Source organism: Vulpes vulpes, chromosome 16 (genome assembly GCF_048418805.1).
Source record: "Vulpes vulpes isolate BD-2025 chromosome 16, VulVul3, whole genome shotgun sequence".
In the NCBI taxonomy this organism is placed as follows: Eukaryota; Metazoa; Chordata; class Mammalia; order Carnivora; family Canidae; genus Vulpes; species Vulpes vulpes.
The window spans coordinates 16,658,694-16,686,131 of record NC_132795.1 but is presented as its reverse complement, the minus strand read 5'-3'; the positions used below and the strand labels follow the sequence as shown (position 1 = coordinate 16,686,131).

At 50.9% G+C, this 27,438-nt stretch overlaps 1 protein-coding gene across 7 annotated transcripts in view; it reads left to right on the top strand.

Annotated features, from left to right (window-relative positions):
- Positions 1-3,037: 3,037 nt before the first annotated feature.
- The window catches only part of NRP2 (neuropilin 2), a 115,621-nt gene continuing 91,220 nt past the window's right edge, over positions 3,038-27,438 (top strand). For 3 of the 7 annotated variants that reach the window (XM_072741939.1, XM_072741938.1, XM_072741940.1), the window contains exons 1-2: positions 17,286-17,563; positions 17,924-18,101. In XM_072741939.1, the coding sequence (XP_072598040.1) occupies positions 17,536-17,563; positions 17,924-18,101 (206 nt within the window). In that variant the 5' untranslated portion in view covers positions 17,286-17,535. Of the gene's footprint in view, positions 3,747-6,124; positions 6,335-17,285; positions 17,564-17,923; positions 18,102-27,438 lie in introns of those variants that run through there. The other 4 variants (XM_026002491.2, XM_026002493.2, XM_072741937.1 and 1 more) reach the window with 4 other exon arrangements.

The window sequence follows — 27,438 nt, the reverse complement described above, 5'->3', positions numbered from 1 at the left end:
CTTTCTCTCAGCATCGTTTACAAATCCGTTTTATGTTCCCCACATCCCTTCCTGTCAAAGGAATGGAATGTAGGATGGGATTATCTATTATTATTTCACAATTAAGGATAATGATGTGAAACGTCCCAGGTGAGTCAGTGATGCTGCCAGGAATCTCACCCTTACTTGTTAGCTGGTTTCTCGTTGGTTCGGTGTTTCTGTTGATAAGCCCATGGTCTCTGTCCACGCTACTGGTCCTTTACTAGGCAGCCTTTGTGGACTCACTAAAGGATGCCTAGTACGGAGCCTGGCTCCTCACCCCTGAACCTCTGGTTGAAACCAAACCAACTAGAGTCAAACTCCTGGGATTCCAAGTAGAAGCAAAAATGGGCCTGCAGGTCTGGGCCGGCCCCAGGCTGGAGAATTTCCTTAGGGATTTATTTTCCATCAGGCACACATGGGATTTGGGTTTAGTCCTCAAGAGTCCTTGGAAGCCTTGGATGAAAGAAATTCTGAGTCCTCCCTGGCCCGGTGGGCTCTTGTTCAGAGTGGGCTGGGGTGATGCGGCCCAAGCTCTGACTCCTGCGGTCTGATAAAGGGTTTTGAGCTCCTGGAAGCGCCTGCAGTGCTGCTGCAGGTAGTATTCGCATTATTTATTCAGTGCTGCCCCCTAGAGGATTACGAATGGTCCGGCCGCTTGGAGTCCCCGGGGCTCTGAACCAGCCTCACCCTCTACCCAACTGCACTCAAGCGGATTGATGAGAAGGCTTGCAGCAGTTGGAGTGAGAACTGCCAGGAAGTAAGTTAGCTCCCTCTTTAGGGCACCGCTGAAAAATTAAAATCCGTAACGCTGGGAGTCAGGTCCAGGAGCTGAACACTGAAACTGACCCTTCTTCCTTCCAGACCGAGGCAGCTCCAAGTAGCCTGAGGGGGACCCTCAATCCTTAGGCCCCAAGAGCAGAAGCCCAGAGTTGCTATTCTTATGGCTTCCCAATGGGCTTCAGTGTACCTTTTGTCTCTTTTCTCCTCTTCCCTGTGCCATTGACCTAAACTCTGGCCGCAATGTTCTCAGAAACAGGATTCTTTCAGGTGTGGCACTTGCTAGAATGAATGGTTTGGCCCACCTGGGGAGCTGTGGGGCGAGGTGCTACTAAATGACTTTCTTTACTCATTAGAGTGTCACTAATAGATAGTAGTGTCACTAATAGTAGTGTTGGTTGTTCTTAGGTTAGCATCTTGGCAATGATAGAAGCCAGGAGCTCTGCTGAAGGTTCAAAATCCAGAGTGCCTCTTTATCCCATTAAATGTTGGAGAGTGGCAGTCTTTCTTTATTTTGGTGTTTCAGTGGGGGGGGGGGGGGGAGTAAATCTGGAGTTTTTAATGATGGGGATGTGCTCTCAAGTCCAGGAAAGGCGGGCAAGAGGGAAGAGAGAGGTGTGGGGGTGGGGGATGAAAGGAATGAAGGTAGCCTTTAGGCCGGCCAGCAGGATAGGTTCCCTGGAAGAACTCACTAGGCCTCTGTTAAATGCCCTTTCAAACCAGGCATCTAAGATTAGCAGTGTGATATGCAGCACTGTAAAATCCCTCCATGGCTTGGCTCAACTATTTGCAAATCACTTCTGATTCAATTTTGTTTTGGTTATCTCAGTGTAAATAACAGTTAAGTGGGAGTTACAGATTTTTCAAACACTAAAAGTGATAAACAAAGCTAATGGCAAGTCCAGATAAGGAGGAAAACCACCCAGAAGAATCCACAAGTACAAGCAAAGAAATAAATGGGATAGTCAGATGTGTGTGTGCTTCTTGTCACCGAAACTTTATTTTTCTTCATCGGCGGAGTGGCAGAGGAGGTATATGCGGAGTGTTATTTAGACTGTTCTTGTTGGGAGTCTTTAGGATAATGCAGTAATGGGTGCTTAGTGAAGCAAGACAGTTTGGAATCCACAAAGCCATCCTCGGAAACAAAGATACAAGTGTTTCCCCAGCTGTTAGCTTACAACTCCCTCTAAACAGTTTTCACACCTCCATTTAAAAATAGTTGGCATAATGCTGTTTTCTTTCTCTGCGCGCCGTGACCACATTTCCATGGGGGGTGGGGAGGTGAATAGAAGTGGTTACAGTAGCATTTGGAGGAGAAGCCTTCACGTACCCGTACTTTTGGGGAGGCTTGGGGCGGGGCGGGGGGGGGGATGCAATTGAATTACCTGGAGAAATTCTTTGCACAAAGTGTCTCTCCTGCTACTAGTTGGGTGCGCGGGGGGGACTACACCCTGGCCCCGCGAGGAGGGCGACACAACAAAGGCCCCGGGGAGGAAGCGCACGAGGGTTCGGGGTCCTCCTCGGCGCCGCCTGCACCGAACCCCCGACTCCTCTCCCAACGCCATTGCGCGTGGCGCTGTGCCGGGCTCCACGCGTGTGGCCTGGGAGCAGGGGCCTGGGGGGCGCCCCCGCGCAGCCTCGCACGGGCGGGGGCCCCGCGGCCCAGGGCAGCGCGCCCCGGGGCGCTCCCTCTCCCGGGCTTTGCGCACGGGCGGCGGGGCGCAGGCAGGCGCGGAGGGGCCCGGGTGGGCGAGGACGGCGCCGCACGGGAGCCGCCTCAACTTTGGTCGGCGGCGGCCCCGGGGCTGCGGGGTGCGGGGTGCGGGGGCAGGGGCCGGGGTGCGGGGGGAGGGGGCGCCGCCGCCGCCCCGCCCGGGCCGGGAGCCGCCGCGCCGTGCGCCGCGCGCCTCCGCGGCTGCCTCTTTAATCAGGAACACAGAGGGGGCGGGCCCTGAGCCGGCGCGTAATCGGATCGCGGTGCCGCGGCGCTGACATCCACATGCTGCTCGGCCTGAAAAGGCTGGGGGGAGCCGGCGGGGACGCACAGGCGGCGAGCGAGGCACCGGCCCGCAGCCCGCCCGCGGCACATCCCCCGGCGCGCAGAGCCCGGCCCGGCGCCCGGCGAGGCGGAGGCGGAGGTGGAGGTGGAGGTGAGGGCGGCTCGCTGCCTGCCCGCCGCGCCCCGCCGCCGCGCCCCGCCGCCCGCAGCCGCCGCCGCCGCCGCCTCTCCGCGGTGCCTCCCCTCGCCGGGCTGGCCGGGCGCGCGTAGCCGCTGGGGACGCTCCCGCCAGGGGGACCCGGCGAGGGCAGAGCCGCGCGGCCGCCTCCCGCTCGGGCCGTCCGGCCGTGGGCGCCTCCGCCCGCCTGGGGGTCCCGGGGGCCGCGGATGCGCGTCAGCCTCCGCCTCTGAGATCGCAGCTGCCTGGGGGGCCGGGGGATGCCCGAGGCAAGTCTGGGCTTTCCTTTTTATTATTATTACTATTTTATAGACATATATATATATATATATATTTTTCTTTACGCTTGGCTTTCGGGAAATCTCCGTGATGTTGTAGGAGAAAGGAAATGATACTTTGAGGAACTGGAGAGGACATAGATGCGTTTTCTTCTTAAGGTTGGAAAGCCGTCCGTCCCCTCTCCCCGGCTTGCCCCCGCTCTGCTGATTCCGAGAGCCACCCTCCTCTTGGGGAGGTGAGGATCCAGCAGGAAGAAAGGTGAAGACCGGCCGCCAGGACCCAGGAGGGGGGACACTGACCGGTGCAAACCTTTGCAGAAGATACTGTAAGGAAGAACCTAAGGGAAAGAAAAACACAAAGACTTAAAATCATACAAGAAATCTGCGAATCCAGCTCTGGAGAAAGCCTCCTTCTCCAAAATGGATATGTTTCCTCTCACCTGGGTCGTCTTAGCTCTCTACTTTTCAGGATGCGAAGTGAGAGGCCAACCAGGTAAGCCCCTGAAAGTTTTTTTTTTCCCCCTGTTCATTTCAGCATGCTTTTCCTTTTAATAAGCAACTGCTCATATGGGCCACACGGAATGGCATAGAAGGAGGCTCCTTCTATACTAAATAATTTCAAGAGGGATCCCAACCCAGCCGGTCCTCCCTGCACCACCACGGCTCCTAAAACCCAACTTTTCTCTCCTGTTACGAGTGTGTGTGTGTGTGTGTGTGTTTTGAAACACAGACAGAATTTGGCGGTGTTCAGATGTCACATATGGACTGAATCAAAGGTTTAAAAATACTACAAAGCCTTTGCATTACAGTTTTTGGGATTTTTTTCCCCCTGTCTTGAAGCAGAACACATCTCCCTTGAGTTTCTTCAACCTAGCCAGTGAAATATAAATCATTTGCATTCTCTCCACTTAGCTGCATTGAGCAATGTTAACTGAAGGGCTTGGGAAACACAAGAGTCTAGTTTTGGTTTTCCAGCGCTGTGGATTCATTGCAGAATGTGTGGATACGCCTCAGAACCACAGGGCTCGGGCTTGATGGAGCAAGTTGGCCTGCAGCTGAGCTAGGGGCTTGGGGCTGGGCGCTGCTGGCGACCAAGGCGGCTGGTGGACCCCGCTCTCTTCCCTGCATCCATGTGTTTTCTGGGAAAGTAAATCATGTTCTTTTAAAAATTATTATTAGATAAAACAGACTGCGTGGCCTTCGAAGGTCTCATACTCTTGTGAAGTGGTTAGAAACTTTTGAGTGGAATTTGTTCTCAACCACTGCCAAAAAGGGTGTGTGGACAGACTGCAGAGATAAGGACTGCAAGGCCCAGAACAGTCTGGGGCCAGTATTTGGCAGCGGGAGGAGGGCTGGCAAGGGGCGCCCTGCCCGAGAAAGGCTTTCTGGGCGCAGGGAATCCAGTGGGGCTTGTCCTTCCTTGCCCACGCCACTCTCCAGAGTGAGCCTCTTCTCCCCTCGGAGAACAGTGTCGGGAATCTGACAAAACTCTTGGAAGCTGCTACAGGTGATTGAGAATGGGGAAACCATCTGTGGAGGAAACAGGGGAAAGAGGAGGTACAGGCTTCCTGAAGTGCCCTTCCCGGAAGGCTCCTGCCGCAGTGGCAGGGCTAACCCCTTGCAGCTCCCTGGGCACCCTCCCTCCATCACAGCGGCCTGGGGGGTTCCGTGGGAGCCCACAGGGGAAGCTGTGCGCCGGGTGCTCTGGTTCTCACCGCCGGCACACCCCCCCCCCATTTCAGTTTGAGCGTCTGCTTGAGGGGAAGCAGGACTCAGGAATGCCTTTGCCATCTACGTGCACACGTTTGCTGCCCCCCCTCTGCCGTAGCCGGGCTTCAGGGCAGCTGCAAATCGTATCAAAGAGATGGGCGCAGGTCCCGCTTGGGGAGATTTCCTGTGTCTCCCCAAGCCCTCTTGCCTTAATTCTAAGTTCCCAGCTTGAAGCGAAATTAAATTACCTCCCACAGACCTAGATGCTGCATAAATTATGTATGTTTGTGTGATCCGCTGTGTGTGTGCGCGCGCGCGCGGAGAGGATGCCCACGGTACACGGTGTGTTCAGGCGCGGACTCCAGCAGGCCCCGGCGCGCGCGCACACTGGGGCACACGCCGGCACGCGCGCCCGCAGACACACACACACACACGCACACACACGCACCCCCAACTTCAGGTTCTGTGTGCTTTGCGGAGCGGGAGGGGTCGTGAAGACTCCGGGGCCATCTCCTACCCCAGATGTTCGCACATCTGGCCCCGAGCGCTGCGCGGAGCGTACGTGTGCGCGCGACGGCCGCTCGCGCCCAGCCCCGCGCCGCCACCTGCCTGGGGCGCCCTCCGCAGAGCCCCCCCAGCCCCGGGCCGCGCTGCGTCACTTCTCCAGAAGCCCGGAGGCGCCGCGCGCGGGGCAGGTCACCCGCTGCAGCTCTCGCCGCAGGCAGCCCCGCACCCGGGGTGGGACCCCTTGGGGGACGCGCATCCGGGACCCGCCCGGGGAGGATCCTCTCCAGCCCCTGCAAAAGGCGACCGCAGACCGCGGGGAGCTCGGGCTGCCGTCGGAGCACCGGCCGGCACGCGGGAGGTGGCAGCGGGGGGGCAAAGGGCGAGGCCCCACTAGACCTGTGACTCACCCGGGGCGCGCCCGCCGGGGGTGGGGGGTTCCGGGGAGTCAGAGCAAAGGGAGGCGGAGGGTGCCGCGGGGGGGCGGGGCGGCTGCGCGGACAGCCCCACGGCGGCGGCGGCAGGGAGGCCCACGCGCGGCGCGAACCAGCTCCCCGCCCCGCGCCCCGCCGCCTGCTGCCTCCCCCCGGCCTGGGTTCGCGGGCTCGGGGTTCGGGGCCGCCGGGCGGGCCCTGCGCTGAGCGCCCCCTCCCGCCTCCCGCCTCCCGCCTCCCGCGCTCGGCTCTGCTGCGGAACTGCCCTTGGCGCCCCCGGAGAGCCGGCGGAGCTGGGGAGCCCCGCGCTGGCCCGAGCGGGTGGCGGGGAGCTGGGCCGGGGGCGGAGAGGAGGCGGCTGCAGCCCCGGGGATGCGCGCAACCTGCCCCGCGCTCGCGGCGCCCCGCGCCCCCCGTGCGCCCGCCCGGGCAGGTGAGGAGCTCGCGGCGCGCGGCGTCCACGTGCTGGGGCCGTGGGGCCCCCACCCCCTCCGCGCGGCCTCTAACGCCCCGCCTCGATCTGTGTGGGCTCCGCGGCAGAAACGGAGCCCAGCGATCCATAAACATTCTATTAGGGCAGAGAGATCCCGGCGAAAGCAAAAGCAAGGCTCGGGGCCGGGGAAGTTGGCCGCCTGCAGCTCCTCCAGGCCTGCCCCCCTCCTCCCCGCGACTCCGGACACCCCCAGGGACAGGCCTGCGGCATTTCCTCCGCGCGGTCCGCGGCCAGAAAGTTAAGTCTCCGCAGCGCAGAGGGTTCTCGGCTGGGGAGGAACCTCTGCAGTCGCCGGCGCGGTCCGCCTCCCCCACCCCCATCCCCCCACCCCCACCCCCCCGCCGCCTCGCCCCTTGCTTTTTCCACGTGAGAAAAAGAAATCTGCACGGCCAACGCTTCATTTTTCACTGATTGATTTCTTTTTAATATGCACACGAGTTAATGGAGGCGAGGCGAGCTGTGATTAAAGGACTGTCCCCCCCCCCCCCCCCGCCCCCTGTGCTCGCGCGGGCTGACTGCATCGCAGCTTTTCCAGCCGGGCCCCGGGGGCTGGGTGGGGGGCACCCGCGGAGCCGCGGTCCCGGGACTGGCAGGGGCATGGCAGGGGTGGGGGGTGGGGGATGAACCGGTCTCTCCTCTGGGAACCGTGGGGGCGGGGTGGGAATCCGCTTTCCTGGCAAAGCTTAGGGGATTCGGCTGGTCCGTGTCGCAGCTTCTGCGGCTCCGGTTGAATTTCTCTGGAAGGGGAGGGGACCGAGCCCCGCTTCCCCGGCGCTCGCCCGCCGCCCCCCTCCGCCCTCCCCGCCCCCCTTCCTAAGGGCTGCAGGCTGAGCGCAGAGCCCCCTGGCGCTAGCCGCTCCCCGTCCGCGCCCGGCCTCGAAGCTCCCCTTTGCAAGAGTTAATGGGGAGGGGGGGTGGTCTGGGGTTTGCTCAGGAAATTATTCAGGCCCTGACAATGGGTGTTTTTCAGATGGTGGCAACTCCCCGCCCAAACGTCTCCACCTCCGGGACACGCCGCTTGGGGCCCGAAAGAACCAGGACCCTATAACCCACAACCTGCCTCCCCCTCCACCGCCCCCATCCCCGCCGCCCCCAGAGCTTTGATCTGTGCTTGGGTTTAAACACCATTGCCATGGACACGGGCAGACGCGGTCAATCAACCTTGCGTCTGGAGTGGATGATCAGATAAGAGGTGTAAATTGTCTGTGGGAGACAGGTCTGGGTTCAAATAAATCCGAAAGGAGAAGCAATGATGTTCTAGGAGCCTGATAAGGGATTCTTTTTTAGCCTCTCTCCCCAACAGGCTGGAGGACTCCGGGCAGGTATAATGATTTGCCAGCAAAACCTACTCCTAGGTTGTGTACCGACAGCCTGGCCTGCTCTAGGCTCTGGGGACTGGTCTCATGCCCACATTCGGAGCTTGCCCAGTAAACTTTACCCCATAAGCAGCCACCGGAGGTAGTGAAACTGTTACCAGTTGCCAACAGAGCACACAGTGCAGAACAGTGGGAAGAGGAGAGCTCCCCGAGCGTGCTCCAGGCAAGCGCCTTCTTGTCCAGGATGTGCCTGCTAGGGTTGTGAGTGCCCGGGCACACTGCAGGTTTGGACTGTTTGTTCATTCTGCGGAGCCTTCAGATTAAGTCACGGAGCACCCAACTGGCGAAATGTAAGGTTGGGAGGCTGCAGTGACTGGAACCCCAGGCTATCTAGACAGGACCCCTGCTGTCTACCAAATGGCTCTCATCCCCTGCTGTTGAATGTGGAAGTCCACATTCTGCAACCAGAAAGGTCAGCTCCTATCTTCCTAGTATAGAAAAAGTTAGAGGACTCCAAATGCCATTTCATATGCAATGGGGCATGAATGTAAACAAGGGCTGGGAGGGGTCTGGGGGCATCCGCGGAGAGAAATGCCTTGGACTAGATGATTCTGAGGCCCCTGCTTGGTGTTTTTCATTTCATTCAACTGCTCATTACAGTAATCAAGAGAATGACCTGACTTTGGGTGATCAGAGTGTGGGACAGTTCTTGGTTGATAGGATTCAGAGCCAGGCTTATTCATAAGGGTTTTCAGAACGTATTCCCCAAAAGTCCAGCTGGGAAGTCTAGGAAACAGAGATGAGATTTTTTTCCTTTTTTAGAAGATGGAGCAGAAGCATGATACCTTTTAATTTCTTGCACTGTTGAGAAAGGACTTGAGACGTGACATCTGGGCAGTAGTTTATGTTGTCATTAACGTATTTGAAGTATTTTATCGTCTGACCGTTATTTGCCACTGTGTGATCTTTGAAGCACCCTCCTTGAGTGGCAGACATGAGTTTGATCCCCTGAAGTTAGTCTTGGTACCTTTCCTTCCAGGTAAGGAATTCACTTTTTTTTTTTTTTTATTAACCCATTCCTGGAAGACACAGGATGAGTTTGACCTAGGGGGAGCCTACAGCATTTTTTCAAAGCTTTATCAGCCTTGATGAGAAATGGCCAAGGGGCTTAATGGTTTCATTACCTAACAGGATTCGATGAGGCTGGATTCCTGGACACCGAGGCCTTGTAGTGTGGCTGGCCCTCCAGGAGAAAGCATCTTCTGAAGGTTTAGGAAGCTGTCAAGTTTAGATAAGGCTGAGCTCCGATCCTTTGGGACCTTGGTTGTATTAATAAGAAGAAATTAATTTTTAACCACTGGGAACGTTGCCAAATTATGTGACCTTTGGCAGACCAGCTGTGCTATAAAAATAAATCCCCCATTTCTGAAAATGCTGCTCCTATCCAGTAGAACAATAACAATGTGGCATTTGGGATAGGGATGAGTGGGGTTGAGGAGTAAGGAGAGAAATGGGAGTTGCCAGCAAAAAACCCTCAATGTTGTGACACATGGTTTCAGACCCGAACATCCTATCCACACCACCCTCCCTCCCCCAGAGAGACGCACCTCGGTTTCCAGTACACAGGAAAGAGGGCCAGGAGGACAAGGAGCAGGGTGCCAATGTGTGCAGGGAGGGGAGAAGGTGTTAAGTGCTTCCAGCCCTCCCCACACCCCAGCCCCGAACACATCTCTCATTGTTCACACAGAAGGATTACTGGCACGGGAAAAGCAAAGGGAGATTTCACACAGGCAAAACATTTTTCTTTCTCTAAATGCCACTAAATAAGTTTGTCACATAGAAGTTTTGGGGAGCCCTGCCTTGGACTTCCCAGCTTCTGAAGCATCGAAGCCAGACTGCCTAGGTTTAAGATCCAGCTCAGCCATTTGCCAGCTCTGGGGTCCAGAACACTTCATCTCTCTGTACCTCATTTCTTTCTCTGGAAAGTATGTTTGATTGTAATACCTACTCCCTAGGTTTTTTTTTGTTTTGTTTTTTGTTTTTTTTTTTGGTGCTATGGCAGGTTACATAGACTACTATTTGGTCCAATTCCGAAGGTATTTATCTTCAGAAGAGCTTCAGTGAGGTTGAACTGTATCTCATGATCATAGAAAGTACATTATAACCATTGTGGTAAGTTTATGTTATTTTTATGCATGTTTGTAATAAGTAAATAATGGTCATTCTCAGCTCTTACCCCACTGAACGTTTGTCTGTGTTTTGTAAGCTTCAGATGCTCTCTCAGCACACCATTCTTCAGAGAGCAATATTCTTTGCTGGGTTTTCAACTTAGATTTACGCCTCCTTGTTGCGTTTTTTTTCCCCTCTCTCTCTCCCCTTGTTCTTCTGCTTTCAGTGTTCTCATCTTTACTTAGTTTTTTTTAATATCTCCCCCTTTCCTTTCCTTTTCTCCTCGTCCATCCTTCATCACTGCAAGTATGCTCAGCAGGGAGCACTGTGTGGAAGGTGCTCCCCCGAACGTGCAATAACTTCTACTCCGGCGTTAAGGCCCCTCAGCAGCTGAACTCAAGAAAGTCATCATAAAGACAAAATAGCTTTTACCCAGCAAGACTCTTAATAATCCCATTTCCCTCTGGGTCTTCATAAAAGAGGCATGATCTAATCCAGGAAAAAGGGAGGGGGTTGGGAATAACAAAAGGAAAGCTCTCCCCAGTAGCGCGCAGTGGATGGGGCTGCTGGCCAGCTTAATGCACATATGCAGTGAATCCCTGCTCACCGCCTCCAAAGATCCTGATAACCAATGATCTGGGCTCTGGCCAGTCTTTCAGCAGAGAAGATAAAGGGAACTGTGAACTACTGGGCCGAGCACTAGTAATAATAATAATTGTTTTGATAAAGGGGAAAAATAAAACAGATGTGCCCCAAAAGCATATTGGGAGAAGAGAGATGGGGAAGGATAGGTAGAGAGAAGGGGCCTGAAACCCAGCAAGAGATCATCTGTTACCAGCAAACAGTCTTGTGATGAAGCAGCAAGTGTGCGTCTTCCTGGTGCTACCGGTAACAGATATCTAGAACTCACCTTTGGAAGAGTGAGGGAGGGATGGGACAAAGAAACCCTCAGATAAATTATTTTTACCATCACTAGGATTAAAATGTGTAAATATCCCTTTGAACTGCATCATCATTATTATCCAAGGTTTAGAGTGTCTTTGGAGACATGATTCACATAACTCAACCTTAACTCATGACCAGGTATTATGGTCCCAAAGAAGTTAACTGCAACTCATAGCTCACAATGAAAAAAAAAATCTTTACAGTTAATAGCAGCTGTGGGTTGGGAAGGAAGGGTAGTACTAGGGAAGCAGGACAATTTGTGATAAGGCTTCCTGGAGTTTGGCCTAGCTAGTGATTCTTTTGGCCTTATGTCAGTCAACTAGTAACTGGTAAATTCATCATACCTCACTGAGTCGGACTTTTGGGGAAGGCTCTGGGTTTTATCCTATGAAGTTCACCAAAGACGAATGAGGAAGGAGTCATACTCTCAAGTTGCAGTGGTCCAGCGGAATGGATCAGGCTGTCCCGAGCTCTTGCACACCTTAGAAGGCATTAAAAAGCTTCCATCTCCGAGGTTCGAGGTTCGAGATACGGAGGCTGGAAGAGTACTCTTGGTGTGGGAGTCCAGGGAGGGTGGAGGTGGTATCTCAGCCTGAGAAGATGGATGGGCTTTAGAGCTGGAAAATGGGTATCAGGGGAAGATGAGAGCAGAGAAATGGACACTGGGTTTAATTGGGGAACACTCAGAAGCTGCAGTTTAAAATATGTGGAGGGAAAGAATTGCAAATAAGGATTGCACACAGAAATTATTCCTTAGGCTAAATGCAAGGCCCCATTGCTAGGCCAAGGGGTTTGGATTCCATTCACTAACGAATGGGGCGCCACTGACGTTTTAACATGAGCCTTCAGTTAATCAAAATAAATGAAACAAAAATCATATTACCTTTTTTTTCTCCTTCGGTTTTTGGAGAGACTTCAGAATTATTCTTCCTCTATTTCCTTCCCCAAATGTCTGTTGACATGGTCAGGAATTGTAATCCCAGATCTCTCATCAATGGCATCAAAATTGCATTTGCAAAGAGGGCTGGAAAAGAGTGGACATAAATATAAACTAATGATATTATATTGGCTGCCCTATTGGAATTGCATTTGTTTATGATATAAGATGACAAATAACAAGGTTACCACAGGTGGCATGATTCGAGGTCAGAGGAGGTAATCACATCAAACTTACATTTTAACGATTAAATGAAGGTTCATTTTTAGAATCCAGATGAAGGGGAAAAGACTTTGCGAAGGTCCCATTTCCAGACCCAACTCCCAGTTCTGTCCTTGGTGAATCCTTTGGAGGTGTTTCTGAAGAGGGAGCTTGCCTGGTTCCTGACTCCTTTCTTGCTATGCTTATGTGCTGGCTTCCACTCCCCCCCTCTGATCCCCTCCCTGTTGCCCTCCCAGAGGTTCTTTTATTCAGATTTTGAACTTTATCACTGCAAAAGTTCACAGGGATTTCCATTTGCTGTGCCTTCAGGAGTGCATCATTCACTGCCACCCGGCCCCATAAATTGAATAGATTGCATCCCTTCCCGGTTGCCTTAGGAAGTGGTCAAACAGCCACATTCCTGGGCTGATGGATTGGCTCATTTCTTCCCAGCTTAAGCCAAGATACAGATTTTATGAGACTGTCTTGTGACAGACTGAAGTCGCTTTGAATAAAACAAAATCCAGCCTCAGCTCACAGAAATAACTTTTAAAAAGCAGCTTATCCGGGGTTAGTGAGCAAAATTTGGTTAAAACCCTGAGCAGAGGACTTAGATGATTCAGGCAAGGGATTTGAAGAAACTCTTTCTGGTCTTCCTTTTTATGCATCGCTGTTGCTGACATGATCACACACACAACTACACATCCACAATGTTTATCAATATGCAGCCATAGACTCGGTTAAGGAAAGAAACCCACGTCAGTAGAGCTAATGTGATTGAAAGAGACATCTGAACCCTCCATAATGCAAGACAGGCATGCTCCTCGGAAAAATCCTAGAGGTTGTTTCAAGGCTTACCACACCGATGAAACAGGAGTAACACCTTGTTCTCCAGGAGAAGAGGAAATCTTTTTAATTTTCGGTTCAATCTTTGGGTCACAGGATCCTTTTCTCCCACCTCATCCTATATGCTTTGGATTAGAAAACTGGAACTGACCTTTAGAATCACCTCCTCTCACTTTCTAGGTGAGAAAACAAAGTCGTAGAGGTGTCTCCAGACTTACCCAAGGTCACACAGCCTGCCAGTGGTGAGACCATATTGAAGACAAGATTTCTTGCTAGTGAAGTGGCAAGGTGACAACCGTCTCTCTTTTGCAATAGGAGAAAAAGCTTCTTTGCCTTGCCACTAATCATGAAATGAAAGCAATGCTGTGGGGGCACAGCATTGTGTCTGCCTTCCTCTCAGGTCCTCGGGTCATGATTCAGGGATCCTGGGATGGAGCCCCGCCCCTCCCTGCTTTCTCTCACTGTGGCTCTTTCTCCCTCTCTCAAATGAATAAATAAAATCTTAAAAGAAAAGAAAAGAAAAGAACAAGCTAGCTAGCTAGCTGTGTAAGTAGGAACAGGATGGGATTATGCTGTGGATAAAGGATAAATTATGCTTTAAATAAAGTATATTGTTTTCAGGAGAAATGAGATCCAATGCTCTTCCCCACCAGGTATATGGTGTACATGACCCTTAGGTATATGCAAGAAATAGATGTCTCCTAATCCTTCCACTTCCCTTTTACAAGGCGCTTTAAAGTAACAAGGGAACTGAGATCTCTTCCGCGGGTTTCAGACTGTGTTCCCCAAAGCCCCTTGGAGGTGATGGGGAACTGTGAGGCCCAGACTCTACACCCCTTCTCGCTCCCCTACCTCCTGCACCCAAGAGAGCTCCACTTCTGCTTCTATCTGCTTTGGACACTGGAGTTCTGTTCCAAGAGCAAACAAACACTTCTAAGAAGAATTTTGAAAACTACACACTTGATTTAATCCACTCATTGAATTGCAGTGTAGGAAGCTGAGACCGGGAAGGTCCCCAAGTGAAAAGCCAGGTGCGCTGCATGCCCTCTTCTTGCTACTATGGGACCACCCCGCCCCCTACCTAGTAACTTGCTCCCATTATCCCAGACCCACCTTTGACAACAACCTGAGTCTCCAATCCCACATTCAGCCAGTCCTACATTTCCCTGGTTTTGCCAAGGACTTTTTCCTTCAGTTCAGCTAAACTAAGTGATCTGATTGTTGTTTTGCAGGGGAGGGGGGGGAGGGGGGGGGACTGCCAGCAGGCTGTTGCCTGGTGTCACCTGGTGCCTCTGCCTGTCCTGGAGTGAGCCATTGTAATTCTAATTATTTAAAAGTATTCACAGCAGTCAGGCTTCTTTTTGGTGAATATTATTGTCAAGTTCAGGCCAGACCGTGTTCCTTTAAGACCCCTCCAGCTGAATTTCCTTAGAAGGCAGACCAGATTTTTCAAAAGATTTTCTTCTACTTAATACTTCCTAAAAATCACATATGACCAAGAAACTAGTGGTTTGTCTTAAACTGGGTTCTGTAGAAGGGTAAGGTAAGTTCCTTCTGGAGCTGGCAAAATGCTTTAGAATTGTAAGTGGATGGATACAAAATCCCTTTACCTTACCCACAACCAGGTTACCTCCAGGGAGCATCAGATGCTGCTTAGGCCACCGACAAAAACGAGCCCATCTGAGGAGGAGAAAAACAAAAATAAAAACAACACAAAAAGAGACAGAAAGATATAAATGCCAGAAATAATCTGACATTTCACCTGTCAAATAAGAACACCTAAATACTCATCATGGGGGGAAAAAATCAGACCTTTATGACTTTAGGACTTACTATTCCCTTTCTTTCCAATTACGTCTAGTGGTGTCACTTTAATCCTTTTATTCTTGGGCCTCAGAGGTCTTCATCTGGCCTGAGCTGGCTCATCCCCCAGGCTGCCCTCTCCGATGAAAACCTCTCTGAACAGCCTGGGTTTGCCTGCTTCTCTTTGGGAAATGAATTTGCCCCAGGTGAAAGGTATTCGCAAAATAGCTGGAGAAAGAAGTCCCTTGTCAACTCACCAAACAGGCTCGGTAGCTCCAACTTCTACAGGGCCCGCTTCCCTTGTGTCTATGGAGATTGGCCTAAAGGGGTTTGCCCTTGAGTTCAACTCGCTTTGGCTGAGCTGGGCTCCTCTGACACAGGACAGAGAGCATTTATGCTGTCCCTGCTGGGACACAATACAGGCCTCCAAAGGAATGGACGGTGTAGCTCTTCAGAAGAAAGTCTAGTTCATTTCTATTGGGGGCATGTCTGTATTCAAGAAATGAAGGCTCCTCCAACCTGGGAATGAAATATCAGCGATCAAGAAGAGGTGTAGTAGAAAGATTGTGTTTTCCTTATGAGTTTTATGGATATATTTCAAGAATTCAATGCTCTCCAAGAAAGATAGAAACAGAAATTGTGGTATTTATCTTGGTGGATATACGTCTGTGTAAATGATGTGTGATATTTTACGAGAGGGTGTGAAAGCGTGTATGGGGCCGAAGTGAGACTTTCCAATATGTGTATGTACCCGACGTACGCTCCGTATCTATGTTTGCGTGTGCTTCTGAGTGTGAGTGCCATCCGAACAAGCATGGGAGTTCATAAATGTTTGGGTATGGAAGGGGTTAACTACACAAAAGCAAAGCAGATGTTTTAATGAGTTTTCAAAAATTTTCATAAAGTGCCTTGATTTTCCTCGGATAAAAACAGGACAGAAAAAAAAAGAAATGAGTTACCCCTTTTTCTTTCCATTGAGTTTTTACCACGGAAAATAGACCATCAGCCATGGATTTTATATATAGTCTCCAATTTTTTTTTTGAGTGGGGAAGTGATCACTCCTGGTGTGGATGAGAAACGAAACCTTCCTGTGAGGAAGTTTCCTGTCTTTATTGCTGATTATGTGTGCCTGGTCTGATTCCTAAAAGCTCGAACTTTGGGGGCACAGGGAATTGAGAAGTTCTCCTTTTGGGGAGGAGTGGCTGGAGAGAAGCTGAGCAGGGCTCGGAGAAGGAGGGAGAGTGTGGATGATGTAGAAGCCACAACAATTACTAAACAGGAGCTCAACTCTGATCCCCTCTGATGAGTTCCAAGGCGAACAGTGTGGTTTGGGGTGAGTGTGCAGCGGGGCTGCAGTTTCCAGCCAAACAGCTGGCAGAGGAGCTGTACCCAGGAGAGTAATCCCCTCTCCTGCTAGCCTGGTGAGAGCAGCTGGCCATCTGAGCCCCCACACCTCCGCTTTCTCCGAGGTTCCTTCTCGGCCCCATTTCACACGCAGGAGCCAGCACCAACAGGCCACAGTCTGACTTGCTGGAAGGTGCCGGGAGCCCAGCATGGCAGTGGTGTGGGCAGGGGCGCTGGCTGCAGGGGACAGGGGCGGCATGGGGCCTCTGCTGGCCTCCCCTCTCTCTGCGGGAGGGCTGGGCCCATTGTCCTGCTGGACTGGGGAGGGTGCAGGGTCATTAGTTAGAGGATGATGTGGTCTCTGCTAGCCAGAGGAAATGGCTTGCTTTTGTTTTCCACCCAGTAGGAAATGGAACCTGAATCCATTAGATTCTGGGCAGTTCAACACGGCACAGTTTGAGCTCTTGGAGGCACGATGCCTAAAAGGCTACTTGTGTGGATTTGTGTGTCCCAACCACCATTGTGCAGCATGCCCATCTTTTATGCATTTAAAGCCTGTCAGGCTGGTAATCTAAAGCAGAGGTCTGGAAGACAGTAATGCCAACAGACATGGGGAATAGTAAAGTGCACCTGTAGAGTTAAAAAATGCATGACCCTTTCCCTCAAAGACTGAACACAGGAGAAAGACCCCGTCCTGTAGGGTGGCTGCTGAGCCGTAATACATAATTCACGGGCCCATGCTGCTCCATGCAGATGGCGATATTAAATCGTGATTGATGCTAAGAGAGGCGCACATCTCAGGAAGGTCTCCGGGAGGCTTCTGAATATTTCCAGGTCTCTCGTGCCTTCCTATCTTCTGTTCTACTGTGGTATTAAGCAAAAGCCCCCATTTCCCAGGAACCCCTCCTGGGGATTACAGAACTTCACTCCCAAATATATGATATTCTTCAAATGTCATCACCCACCTTTTCTGCCTTTGAAGTCTCCCCCTTGCCTCCTGGCCCACATGAAGCTGTTTACCTCCAGCCAGGCACTGCTGGGAAGGAGGGGGGGGCAGCTACTCCCCTGCAGTGGCCTTTCAAATGGCTGGTTACTGGTCGCTGCTGGACAAAGCAGCAGCACACTCTGGTGGTGGTGACCAGGCAGGAGGGACAGTGGGTAGAAAGCAAGAGAAAAACACAAAGCACTTTTGTCGAAACTCTGAGGTCAGAGCCCATGAATTCTCCAATGCAGATTTTTCCACTCGGTGTATAATGAAATAATAAATCAAATTTGTGGTGTATGTGGAATTAAATGTTTGGGGTTTTTGCTTTTTCTTTCTTAAAAAAAAAAGAGAGAGAGAGAGAGAAAAAGAAGCTAAAATCACCCTCCAGGGCCTGTTCTGGCCCAAAGCTGAAAGTGCTTCCTCCGCATCACATGTAATTGTTACCAGGCTCGCTTGTGGGTCGGCACCACAAAACCACTATTGTCAGTTCCCGGAGCCGTTACTTCTGGCTGCCTGGGCTGGGCTGGGAGACACCGAATGAAATGAAGGATTTATGAGATAAAGATAGAGATGTGAGGTTTGAGCAAGAGGAAGATGCACCAAGGAGAGGAGACAGGAAAAGGCAGGCGGGGGGAGGGGGGGCATGTTACGTTTGCTACGCTCTTGTGTTTTTTTCATCTCAGACCATGTAATTGGGAATATTTATGATCACTTTCTGGAATATTTTAATTTGGGAGTGTGTATGATTGTGCACACGTCTGTGTGTGTGTGTGTGTTCAGTTGGGTGAGTCGGGGTTGGGGGGATGAGCTGAAATAATCTCTTCCACCGAATGAGTAAGTAGGTTAGTCTTCTGGACTGCCATAAAAGGTCTGTAAAACAGTTTTAATCAGCCACTGGTAAGGAAGAGAAACAAGGAGAGGGAAAAAAAAAAAAGGCTGTAGCATATTTGAAGTTCTTTGGGTTCTTTGCTTTCTCTTTCAGACTCACCCTGTGGAGGTCGTTTGAATTCCAAAGATGCTGGCTACATCACCTCCCCAGGTTACCCCCAGGATTACCCATCCCACCAGAACTGCGAGTGGATTGTTTACGCCCCCGAACCCAACCAGAAGATTGTCCTCAACTTCAACCCTCACTTCGAGATTGAGAAGCACGACTGCAAGTAAGCAACTAATTGTATATCCAACGGGACACACACTCCCACCCACATCCCTGGGCTCCTGCCACTTATGCCACCTGATGGCAGCCCCCATAACCCAGGACCTGCTGAATAGGGGCCCCAGAGGGAAACCTCAAGATGATGTTCTCTTTCAAGGGAAATAAAGGCCCAGTGGATCCCATAGTATAGAGGGAAGAGCCTTCTTGAGTGAAGAGGGTAGAGAATAGTACCCTGTATTCAAAGTGGGCAGTGGAGGAGAAGTCTATCCTAGGGGCATGAGGTGGAGTACAATATGCCAGCTCTTGACTTTGGGACTCACTTTCCCCTTGGAGAGCTCTCCATTTCCACCGCTGCCACCGCATGTGGAAACCCCACCAGCTTCCCTACTAAACTAGTAGCCAGGTCCCCAAGTGGAGACATCTCTGCATCCAGCCCCAGAGGATCAAGCTGTTATTTTATGAACCAGCAGCTGGTTTCCTTAAGGAAAGGGAGTTAAAAATCTGAGTCTACACTGGTGGGTGTCAGATTCACATCGATTCTTGTTACCTGGGCTGCACAGGTTGGAGTCCCAAAGCTGGTGTCATGGATTTATTTCACCGACATGTTCTAATTACTTTACAAATATCGATCCATCCAGGGCCCATGGTGGCTCTGGGGAAGTTGGTGCTGTCAGGACTTCCATCTTGCAAATGAGAAAACCAAAGCTCCAGAGCACTTGTCACCCAAGGAGGCTCAGTGGGCTCGTAACACCAGTCCTGCCATCTTGGAAATGGGTAGAGACCAAGTGGGCACTTAGACATCTGTGAGAGCTTTAGAAATGCCTTCTTGACGCCAGGGTCCCTTAAATTAAGGCGAAGGAGCAGGTAATGTTGTAATGTCAAGAATGAATGTGCTTTGTACCACCTAGTGGGCTCTGGAAATCTGCTTATTGAAACAGTAGTGTGGTTTCTGTGCAGCGAAGAACGTACCAATGACCGTGTCCTGCTCCCAGTGTGCACTTACACCGTGCCGTTGCTCTGATGGGTGTTTGGTATCCCCTCATGATTCATCAACAGTCTGGACATTCCTTGTGGCCAAGGTGTTGCAAGAATGGAAAAATTAATAAAGGGACCAGCTGGCGAGAAAGTGCAAGGGAGTAGACCTCCCTTTAGGCCGGCTCATCCTTGTGGGGGAGACAAGGCCCCCTTTTAACCAGGGCTAGCCCGGGAGGCAGTGAATGTCACTGTTACCCTCCTAGGACTACTTCACACTTACATAATGGTTTTCTCCTAACAAGAGGTAGTCTTCACTGAAAACTGGAGGGTTTCCAGGATGGATGCCTCATGTGACGAAGAGTCATAAGACGGATTTTCTAATCCCAGATCTGCTCTTGACTCGGTGGATGACATAGGGTAGCTCATCAGTTCCGCTTTGTCTGAGTGAAATGCGCAGCCTGATACACTTGCACAGCATCTCGGGCCTGCTGATTCCCCGAAGTGGACTTCAGCAAGAGTTTCTGTTGGAAGAGCTCCTATATTGGGTGTTTTTGCTCCTAGTCCCTTTGGCTGGGCTGCAGAAGGTTGGCACACACCGAAGTGTAATGCACAGAGAGCTCGGGTCTGAGCTCAGAGAAATTTGACTAAGCACCTCTGTCGACTGAGGGCCAAACTCTGTTATGCTGATGCCAGCAGATCTCCCGGGGAAATTGCTAAGAGGTCATCTTATGTATATTCATAGTGGCAGGAGGAGAAGGCATGGCTTTCGGAAGGAAAAACTCAGGGAGCCAGTGAGCCTGGCTTAACACGTGTCAGGCAGTTTGAAAGGCCAGAAGGACATGCTCCTGCCCCAGCTGGGGCTACGGGGTCCGCCTTCCCCTCATAGGACTCAGCCCCAGGGCTGCAGAGAACTCAGGTTGCTGGAATCTCCGGCAGCAGAAGGGGACTAGGATGTTGCCTCTTGCTGGACTTGGATTAGGGGAAGCGGTCAGGGGTCCGGTTCTCTCCTGGCTCATCATCCTCACTAAGTAGCTTCCTGTTTTCCTCCCCGCTCCCCCATGGATGCTCCCCCATGGATGCTTCTCGCTTGAACTGAAAAGGTCTGGAGGGTCAGAAAAGAAAAATTTTTCTGGGGTCTCTTTTCCGCAGGGCCAGATTGTCAGAAAGGCTCTGGTGGGGTCCAGCCTCCACTACTTCAACCTCACCCGTGGGTCTCTCTCCCTCCCGCCGCCCCCTTTCCCCTCTGTTCCCCATTTCTCTGTCCTTCCTGCTCATTTTTGTATTTAGAAACACCCATCGGGTTCTCTCCATCCCTTGCTCTGCAAGTATCTTTAACATTCTTCCCGGGCCACTTGCATTCGCAGTAACTGAGCTGCTCCCCGGCAGCTCGACCCCGCGCTGGCAGAGGAACAATTAACCTAATGCAGGTCCTCAAAGTTCTGGGTGGTTCCTCCTCTCTCCCCACCTCTCCTCCTTCGTTCCAGCGGAGCTCCTGGCTTTGGAAAGCACTTAGTACCGAAGGAAATTAGACTCCTTTCTCCTTTCATTTCCGGTGCATGTTTGGAATTGCACTTGGCTCTGCAGGCCCCGAGCGGGGATCCTTACGGGGGATCCTTAACGGGGAGCGAACCGCAGATAGGGCCCCCCCCAGCGCCCGAGCAGCACCCCGAGCAGCACCCCGAGCAGAGCCAGCCCCGCGCCAGCACCTGCCCTCGCATCTCCTCCCCGTGTTCCCGACAATGGGACGCCCTGCAGGGGCTGCCACCCCGCCGGCCACCCAGACACCCAGACACAGGCCCTTGGCTCTCCAGTCCTTGCGATGGGGCAACGCACAGGTGGAGCCCGTTGAAGAATAAAACCCCAGACAGACCTTTCCCTCCTTAACGGCCGCTCGTTCATTTTGTTGCCCGAGAGCCTGCTGTCAGCTGGGAAACTTTTGCTCGGGCCCGGCCTGAGCCACGGCCTCCTGCGCGGCTCCTCGACACCCCTCGACTCCCCCCGACGCCCCCCGCGGGCTGCGAGCGGGCCTCCGCACCCCCAGCTCCCGCCGCTGCTCTGAAACCCCTGCCACCTCCCTGTGGCCCAGGGACCCGGGGGCAGGGCTCAGGGCCACCTGAGCAACAGGGCGAAGCCCCTGAGCCCTACTGCAGTGGGGCTGCTCCTGCTCCCCACCTGCGTCACTGCGCTAGGGTGCCCGGTGGCTCAGGTCATGATCGCAGGTGTGACAAACACCCACAGCACACACTTTTCCCGCTTCTGAAATCAAAGATATATCCGTGTTGTTAAGAACAGCCGCCTGCATATGACACACAGCTTATTCACGAGTCCTCAAACGGGCATGGCATCCCCCCCCCAACCCTGGAGGCCCAAGTAAAACCAAAACCCAGAGTCTGGGCCCTGTTAAGAATTGGTCATTTCCAGATGGGTGTCTTGGAAAACGTGCTTCACAAAGTGCACAAACCACTAGGAAGACCAAAAGAACAGTTCTTGGGCTAAAATACGCACATGAAGTTGATACGAATGATTTTATGTGTGCATTCAGTGCAGCGTCCTCTCGTTCACCACGAGGCACGCAAAACCGCGCTCCATCCAAGTGAAATTTTTAGATACCCAGACCTACTCCTTTAGAGTTCCAAAGTCCTTTTCTGAACAGATTTCTTTTTTTTTTTTTTTTAAGATTTAATTTATTTATTCATGAGAGGCAGAGAGAGAGAGGCAGAGACACAGGCAGAGGGAGAAGCAGGCTCCAGGCAGGGAGCCCGATGTGGGACTCGATACGGGGACCCCGGGGTCACGCCCTGAACTAAAGGCAGACACTCAACCACTGAGCCACCCAGGCGTCCCTTAGGTTCAGGGATCTCACATCTGGCTCCCTGCCAGGAGCCTGCTTCTCTCTCTGCTAGTGTTTCCACCTCCCTCTCTGTGTCTCTCATGAATAAATAAATAAATAAAATCTTAAAAAAAAAAATTCTAAATCATGCGCCACACTTCCTTGTCTTCTTAAAACCAATGCTGAGGGGAGTCAACTTTTCCTTGATGATTCAGGCTCTAATTTTAAACTTCGCTTTTGGTGACTAAGACCGGTTGATAATCCTGTTTGGATCAGAGAGGTTGAGAGTGGAGTTTTTGTTCACCTTTTAAACTTCCCAGGCCTCAGTTTCCTTACCTGCAAAACTGATAATAAGTACTTTGCAAGATTGCTGTTTGTTTATGTGGATACACATGATCAATTAGCAACCACATTAGCATCTTTGTCCTTTGTCTTGGGAAAGTTTGCATTGTGATTTTGGTTTTTTTTTTTAAGATTTTATTAATTTATTAGAGAGAGAAAGCATGTGTACGAGTGGGGGGAGGGGCAGAGGGAGAAGCAGACTCCCTGATAAGCAGGGAGCCCATGCAGGGCTTGATCCCAGGACCCTGAGATCATGACCTGAGTTGAAGGCAGAGGCTTAACCACTGAGCGACCGGGCACCCCAAGTTTGGGACTTCTTTCTAGCAGTACTCTTGCTGTCACTTCCTGTTAGGTGTATGCCTGCCTCCTGGAGCCTTCCTCTTCTGATTTGTTTTAAACCTTTATTGTGTTGCATGGATTTTGCTTCAGGAGGTCTTGCTGTCCATTAGGAAGTTATGGATCTGGGGTGTCGGCTCTGCCCCAAACCAGTGTGATCCCAGGGCCACCATGTCGGCTCAGCCAAGCTCATGGCACACCAGGCACGGGGTGTGTGGGGGGTGGGGCACACCCCCAGGGACAGAGTGGAAAGAGCATCAGTGCACGGAGTCCCTGGTATTAATTGAGGTACTCAAGGTCTTTTCTTCTGAAACCATCCCCCCAAAGCTCACCCATGTTCTAGATATTGAAGGTTTAGGGATATTTGGCCTCTAGCTAAGTGTCCTAGATAAACAAGTGCTCTTATATTTATGGCCAGAGGAGCTCCCTAAATCTTAGAAGATGTGTCTATTTCTCCCAGAGTAGGGGATGATATCTTAGAGAGGTAACAGCTTCCCAGGTTGGTAAAATGACCACCGTCAATAGAGGGAACAGACCGGACCTCAATAATCTAGCTCCTCCCCACCCAACGAACAGTGAGCATCCTCCATTTCAGTCAAACAGCCCAACACCACCTTGTACCTGCATGAAATCCTCTGAGTACCCAGTGCTTGGACCCTCCTCCCTCACCTCTCCATAGTGACCAGCTGCATACTCCGCTCCCTTCTGTTTCCTTGATTCTTCTGTTTCTCTTCTGTGGGTCCCAATGCCGAACTCCCAGGGCATTGTGTATTGCCTTGATTTGCTGGCTTGCCTTTAGTTCATGTGTAGTCAATGTTGTGTTCTGAGCGTGCACATTCTCTAGGGGCATGGACTACATATTTCATTTCTATACCCCCAGGGCACCTGGTCTTAGAGTACTAAGCAGGTGCATGCACGTGATTGTTTCAGTGATATTTTTACATTTGAGATGCCAGGACATAGGTCACATGGCATGAACCTGCACTGGAAGCAGACACAGCTGTCTTCCCTATTCATCCATCTTGTGATATGATATAATGACAGCAAGAGGGTGAGACAGGCTTGTGGAAGTTCCTAAGCTCTCTGTGACTTGGCCTTTCACCAACAAAATGGCAATGGACCATGCATTCATTCATAATTACTAAACACCTACTGTGTGCTACCCGTGATGATGGTATTGGGAATACAGTGGGGAGTAAATTCCTTGTCTTCATGGAACTAAGAGTTTGGGAGCAAGTTAAAAATATGGTTATTGGGACATCTGGGTAGCTCAATCAGTTAAACATCGGACTCTTGATTTCGGCTCAGGTCATAATCTCAGGATCCTGAGATCAAGCCCTGTGTCGGGCTCCTCACTGAGCATGGAGCCTGCCTAAGATTCTTTCTCTCTCCCTCCCCACTCCCCCTCCCACATTCGCACACACTTTCTCTCTAAAAAAGTAAAATAAGATTTAAAAATGTTAAAAATACATGGTTACTGATGATAAAGCTACCATATCTAGAGCATCACCTCCGAGCCCAGCACTTTGCTAAGTGCTTCACATATATCATCTCATTGATCCTTGAATCAAAAAAATGCAAAGTCATTGTTACTCTTCCCGTTTTGCAGATGAAGAAACTTGGCCTTCAGGAATAACTTCTGGCCCCAGGTCCCACTCGTAGAAATGGCAGAGAAGAGATTTGAAGCCAGAATCCCTCCTTTGCAACCTGTACTCTTTACTCTTGTGCTCTGTGGCCTCCCCCGGCACTGTGCATGCCAACCGGGGATCTAACATGGGCATGTTATGTGAGCCCACAACACGGAGATCCAGCCTAGGCTGGGGAGATCAAGGAAGGCTTCCTGGAAGAGGTGATGCCTGAATCAATCCCAAAGAAGTTAGCCAGACAGGGGGAGTATATATCTCTGGTGGTCCAGGTGGAGAGCATCACATCAAAGGCAAGGAAGGAGAAATAATTTGATGTCTTAGGGAACCACAGTAATTGAAAGGCCATCCTTGTGACTTGCTGATCAACAAAAGTTCTTTTCAGTGAAGAGGTACCTGAGCCATGCTATTGAATTTTGTTTCCTGGCCAGGCGACTTCACCATCTTAGAGAGGGGCTGTAGTCAGGAAGCAGGAAAGACTAGGATTTTAAGGACTCTTTGCTGCAACCACCCTCTCTGACCAGGGTCTCTACAATTTCGTATCCTATGTCCAGGGACAAACCCCATCCCACTGCCACCAGGAAAGGTGAATGCCTGAACTTGGGCCTGGAAAAATCCAGGTAACACTGGATTAACCTCCACCTGTCATTTTATTCCTTCCTACACAGGACCCTCTCTCTGAACACATGTTTCTTTCCTAAGACTAGAGAGCAGGAGGCCACATTGCCCAAGTGGAGGGGTGGCTTCAGCTGGTGTCCACTGAGCCTCTGAAAATTGAAGTAGAGTGTAAGTTCTTGGTTCTAGAGAGTGTCATGCACTCAGGAGAGAGCCTCAGGTTGATTACTCATGACATTATTATAGATTTACTGCCTGCCCAACCACAGAAATATTCTGATTCCCCCAAGGAACCGATGAGCAGCAATATTTTTCTGTATTGCAACGACCCTGCTAATGACAGAAACAGATCCCCCTGCAGGTACTTGGTACAATAAAGTGGAACAGTCCTACCGACTCCAGCTCAGCTGGCAGCCGACCCCAGCTCACCAACCTTGACCAAGGACTCCACCCAGCAACTTAGCTTGCTGAACAAGTGGGAAAAAACATCACAGATTGTTCTCCTCCTCCTACCAAGGTTAAAGAGCGGTTGGGACAACGGTTATTTTTGGCAGTTTGTTTTTAAATCTGCGATGTTGCAATCGCAACTCTCCAAATGCAAGCTTTGCTGTGGATGTCCTTCTTAACAATGCATTTTATCTCCTGATTGAGAAAATCACTTGAGGTTTTCTAATTCACAATCTCACTTGTTCTGCCTCTCAAGCCTGGCACCTTCTCTGAACCTGGAGGTCCCAGAGGGCCAGCATCTTACCCCATGTAACTGTGTGTAATTCTCCCAGCTAATTACACTGGGTGAGAGTCTGTCTTCTGAAATTCAGTGGGAGTTCAGGGTGCGGAGGGTATAAAGAGGAGAAGGAAAGAGGCCAGGTAAAGAAATTAGATTTTTCTTAAAAAGAGATTTGTGTATTTTCCTATAGTCATGAGTCCTATAGAAAATAATATATGCTCTTTGTTTTGTCCTTTGTAACAGCAGGGGGATTGAAACCTTTGGATTAAGAGAAACTCAATAGATAATTTAATTCCGGGATCCCTGGGTGGCGCAGCGGTTTAGCGCCTGCCTTTGGCCCAGGGCGCGATCCTGGGGATCCAGGATCAAATCCCACATCGGGCTTCTGGTGCATGGAGCCTGCTTCTCCCTCTGCCTGTGTCTCTGCCTCTCTCTCTCTCTCTCTCCCTCTCTGTGTGTGTGACTATCATAAATAAATAAAAATTAAAAAAAAAAGATAATTTAATTCCATTCATCTACTTCTGCCTGGATAAATCATCCCAGAAAAAAATATATACATATCAGCTGCCCTTGTCTTTCCTTCCAGAAAGGAGCTTCCATAATCGACCTTCATTATAAGACCTAGGGCCTCACAACTCATCTCAGTGATTGCAGAGTAGATGGTTGTATTTAATTTACATAATCAGAATTTTTTTTTTTCCTAGAAGGAAAATCCCTGAAAAATGTTAGCTGGGTCAGAATAAAATTTTTAAAAAGAAGAAGAGAGAAAAATATGTGAACTGGGCTTAGGTTTGGGAAGCTACCAAGGACTTCACATGATGAAAGAAATCCACATGATTTTTTATGCTTTTTTTCCTACCTTTGGTATCCAAGCATCTTGGCAGTCCTTCTCTCTCTGTAGTTATATATATATTTATATATAGGTACTCCTAGGTACTCCTGTTATTCCCATTTAACAGGTAGGTACAGTATGAGAGAGATCTCCCAGGTGGTAGTGGTAGGGCTGGGATTTGAAGCCCGCCACCCAAAGCTGCCTTTATATACCTGTGTCCATGTACCTAGAGTTGTCACCCACTGTCCCCATGCTCAGGTATTTGAGGCCTCTGATTCCCTTAGACATCCCTTAGATATCCTTGACAAGTCTTTTCTTTTCCTCTTCGGTTTCTTACCCCTTTTCTTCGCCTCTTCCTGCCATGCGGTCACCTCCGGATGCCAGCAGGGCAGTCAAGGAGAGAGAGATCTTTCTGTGACTCTCCATCGATGGTCTCCGACTGCCTCCCTGTCATCCGCCCCCTACTCCCCAGTCCCCTCCAGCCCCCCTCGCCATCCTCTTCACATTCCCTGCCATCCCCCCACCACCTCACTCTGCAGCTGGAATCTGAAGATGTGAGGGCTAGTAATAGAGTGTCAGCGGAAGTAATTGATTCCTCACACACAGAGAATTCTCCTGCCTTCAGTGTCAATGGAGCTGAACCAGAGTCTTGGAGGTGAGCGAGACATGTAAACAGTCCATGGCTGAGCTGTCAGGGCGAAGCTAGACACGCCAGAGAGTGAGCGAGAGGGAGAACGGTGGAACAAATAATTGTTTTATTGGGAAGGAGAGGAGTAAATAATATTTCAGCCCGGGAATTGGCAGTTTGAAAGAGATGGTTGAGAGCAAGGAGCAGAAGGCATCGTGATGCAGGTTTTAATGGAAGAGTTTTTCTTTGTCTCAAGGTAGGAGGTTTCGTCCTCACCCTGCCCCCCCCCCTTCTCCCATTATCATCATTATTATCATTAAAATAATTACCGTAACAATTACGGTTGATGAGACCTCGAGTTTATAGAGAGCACCTTTCATCTAAAAGTTCAAAGTGATTTATCTATGTGTCAT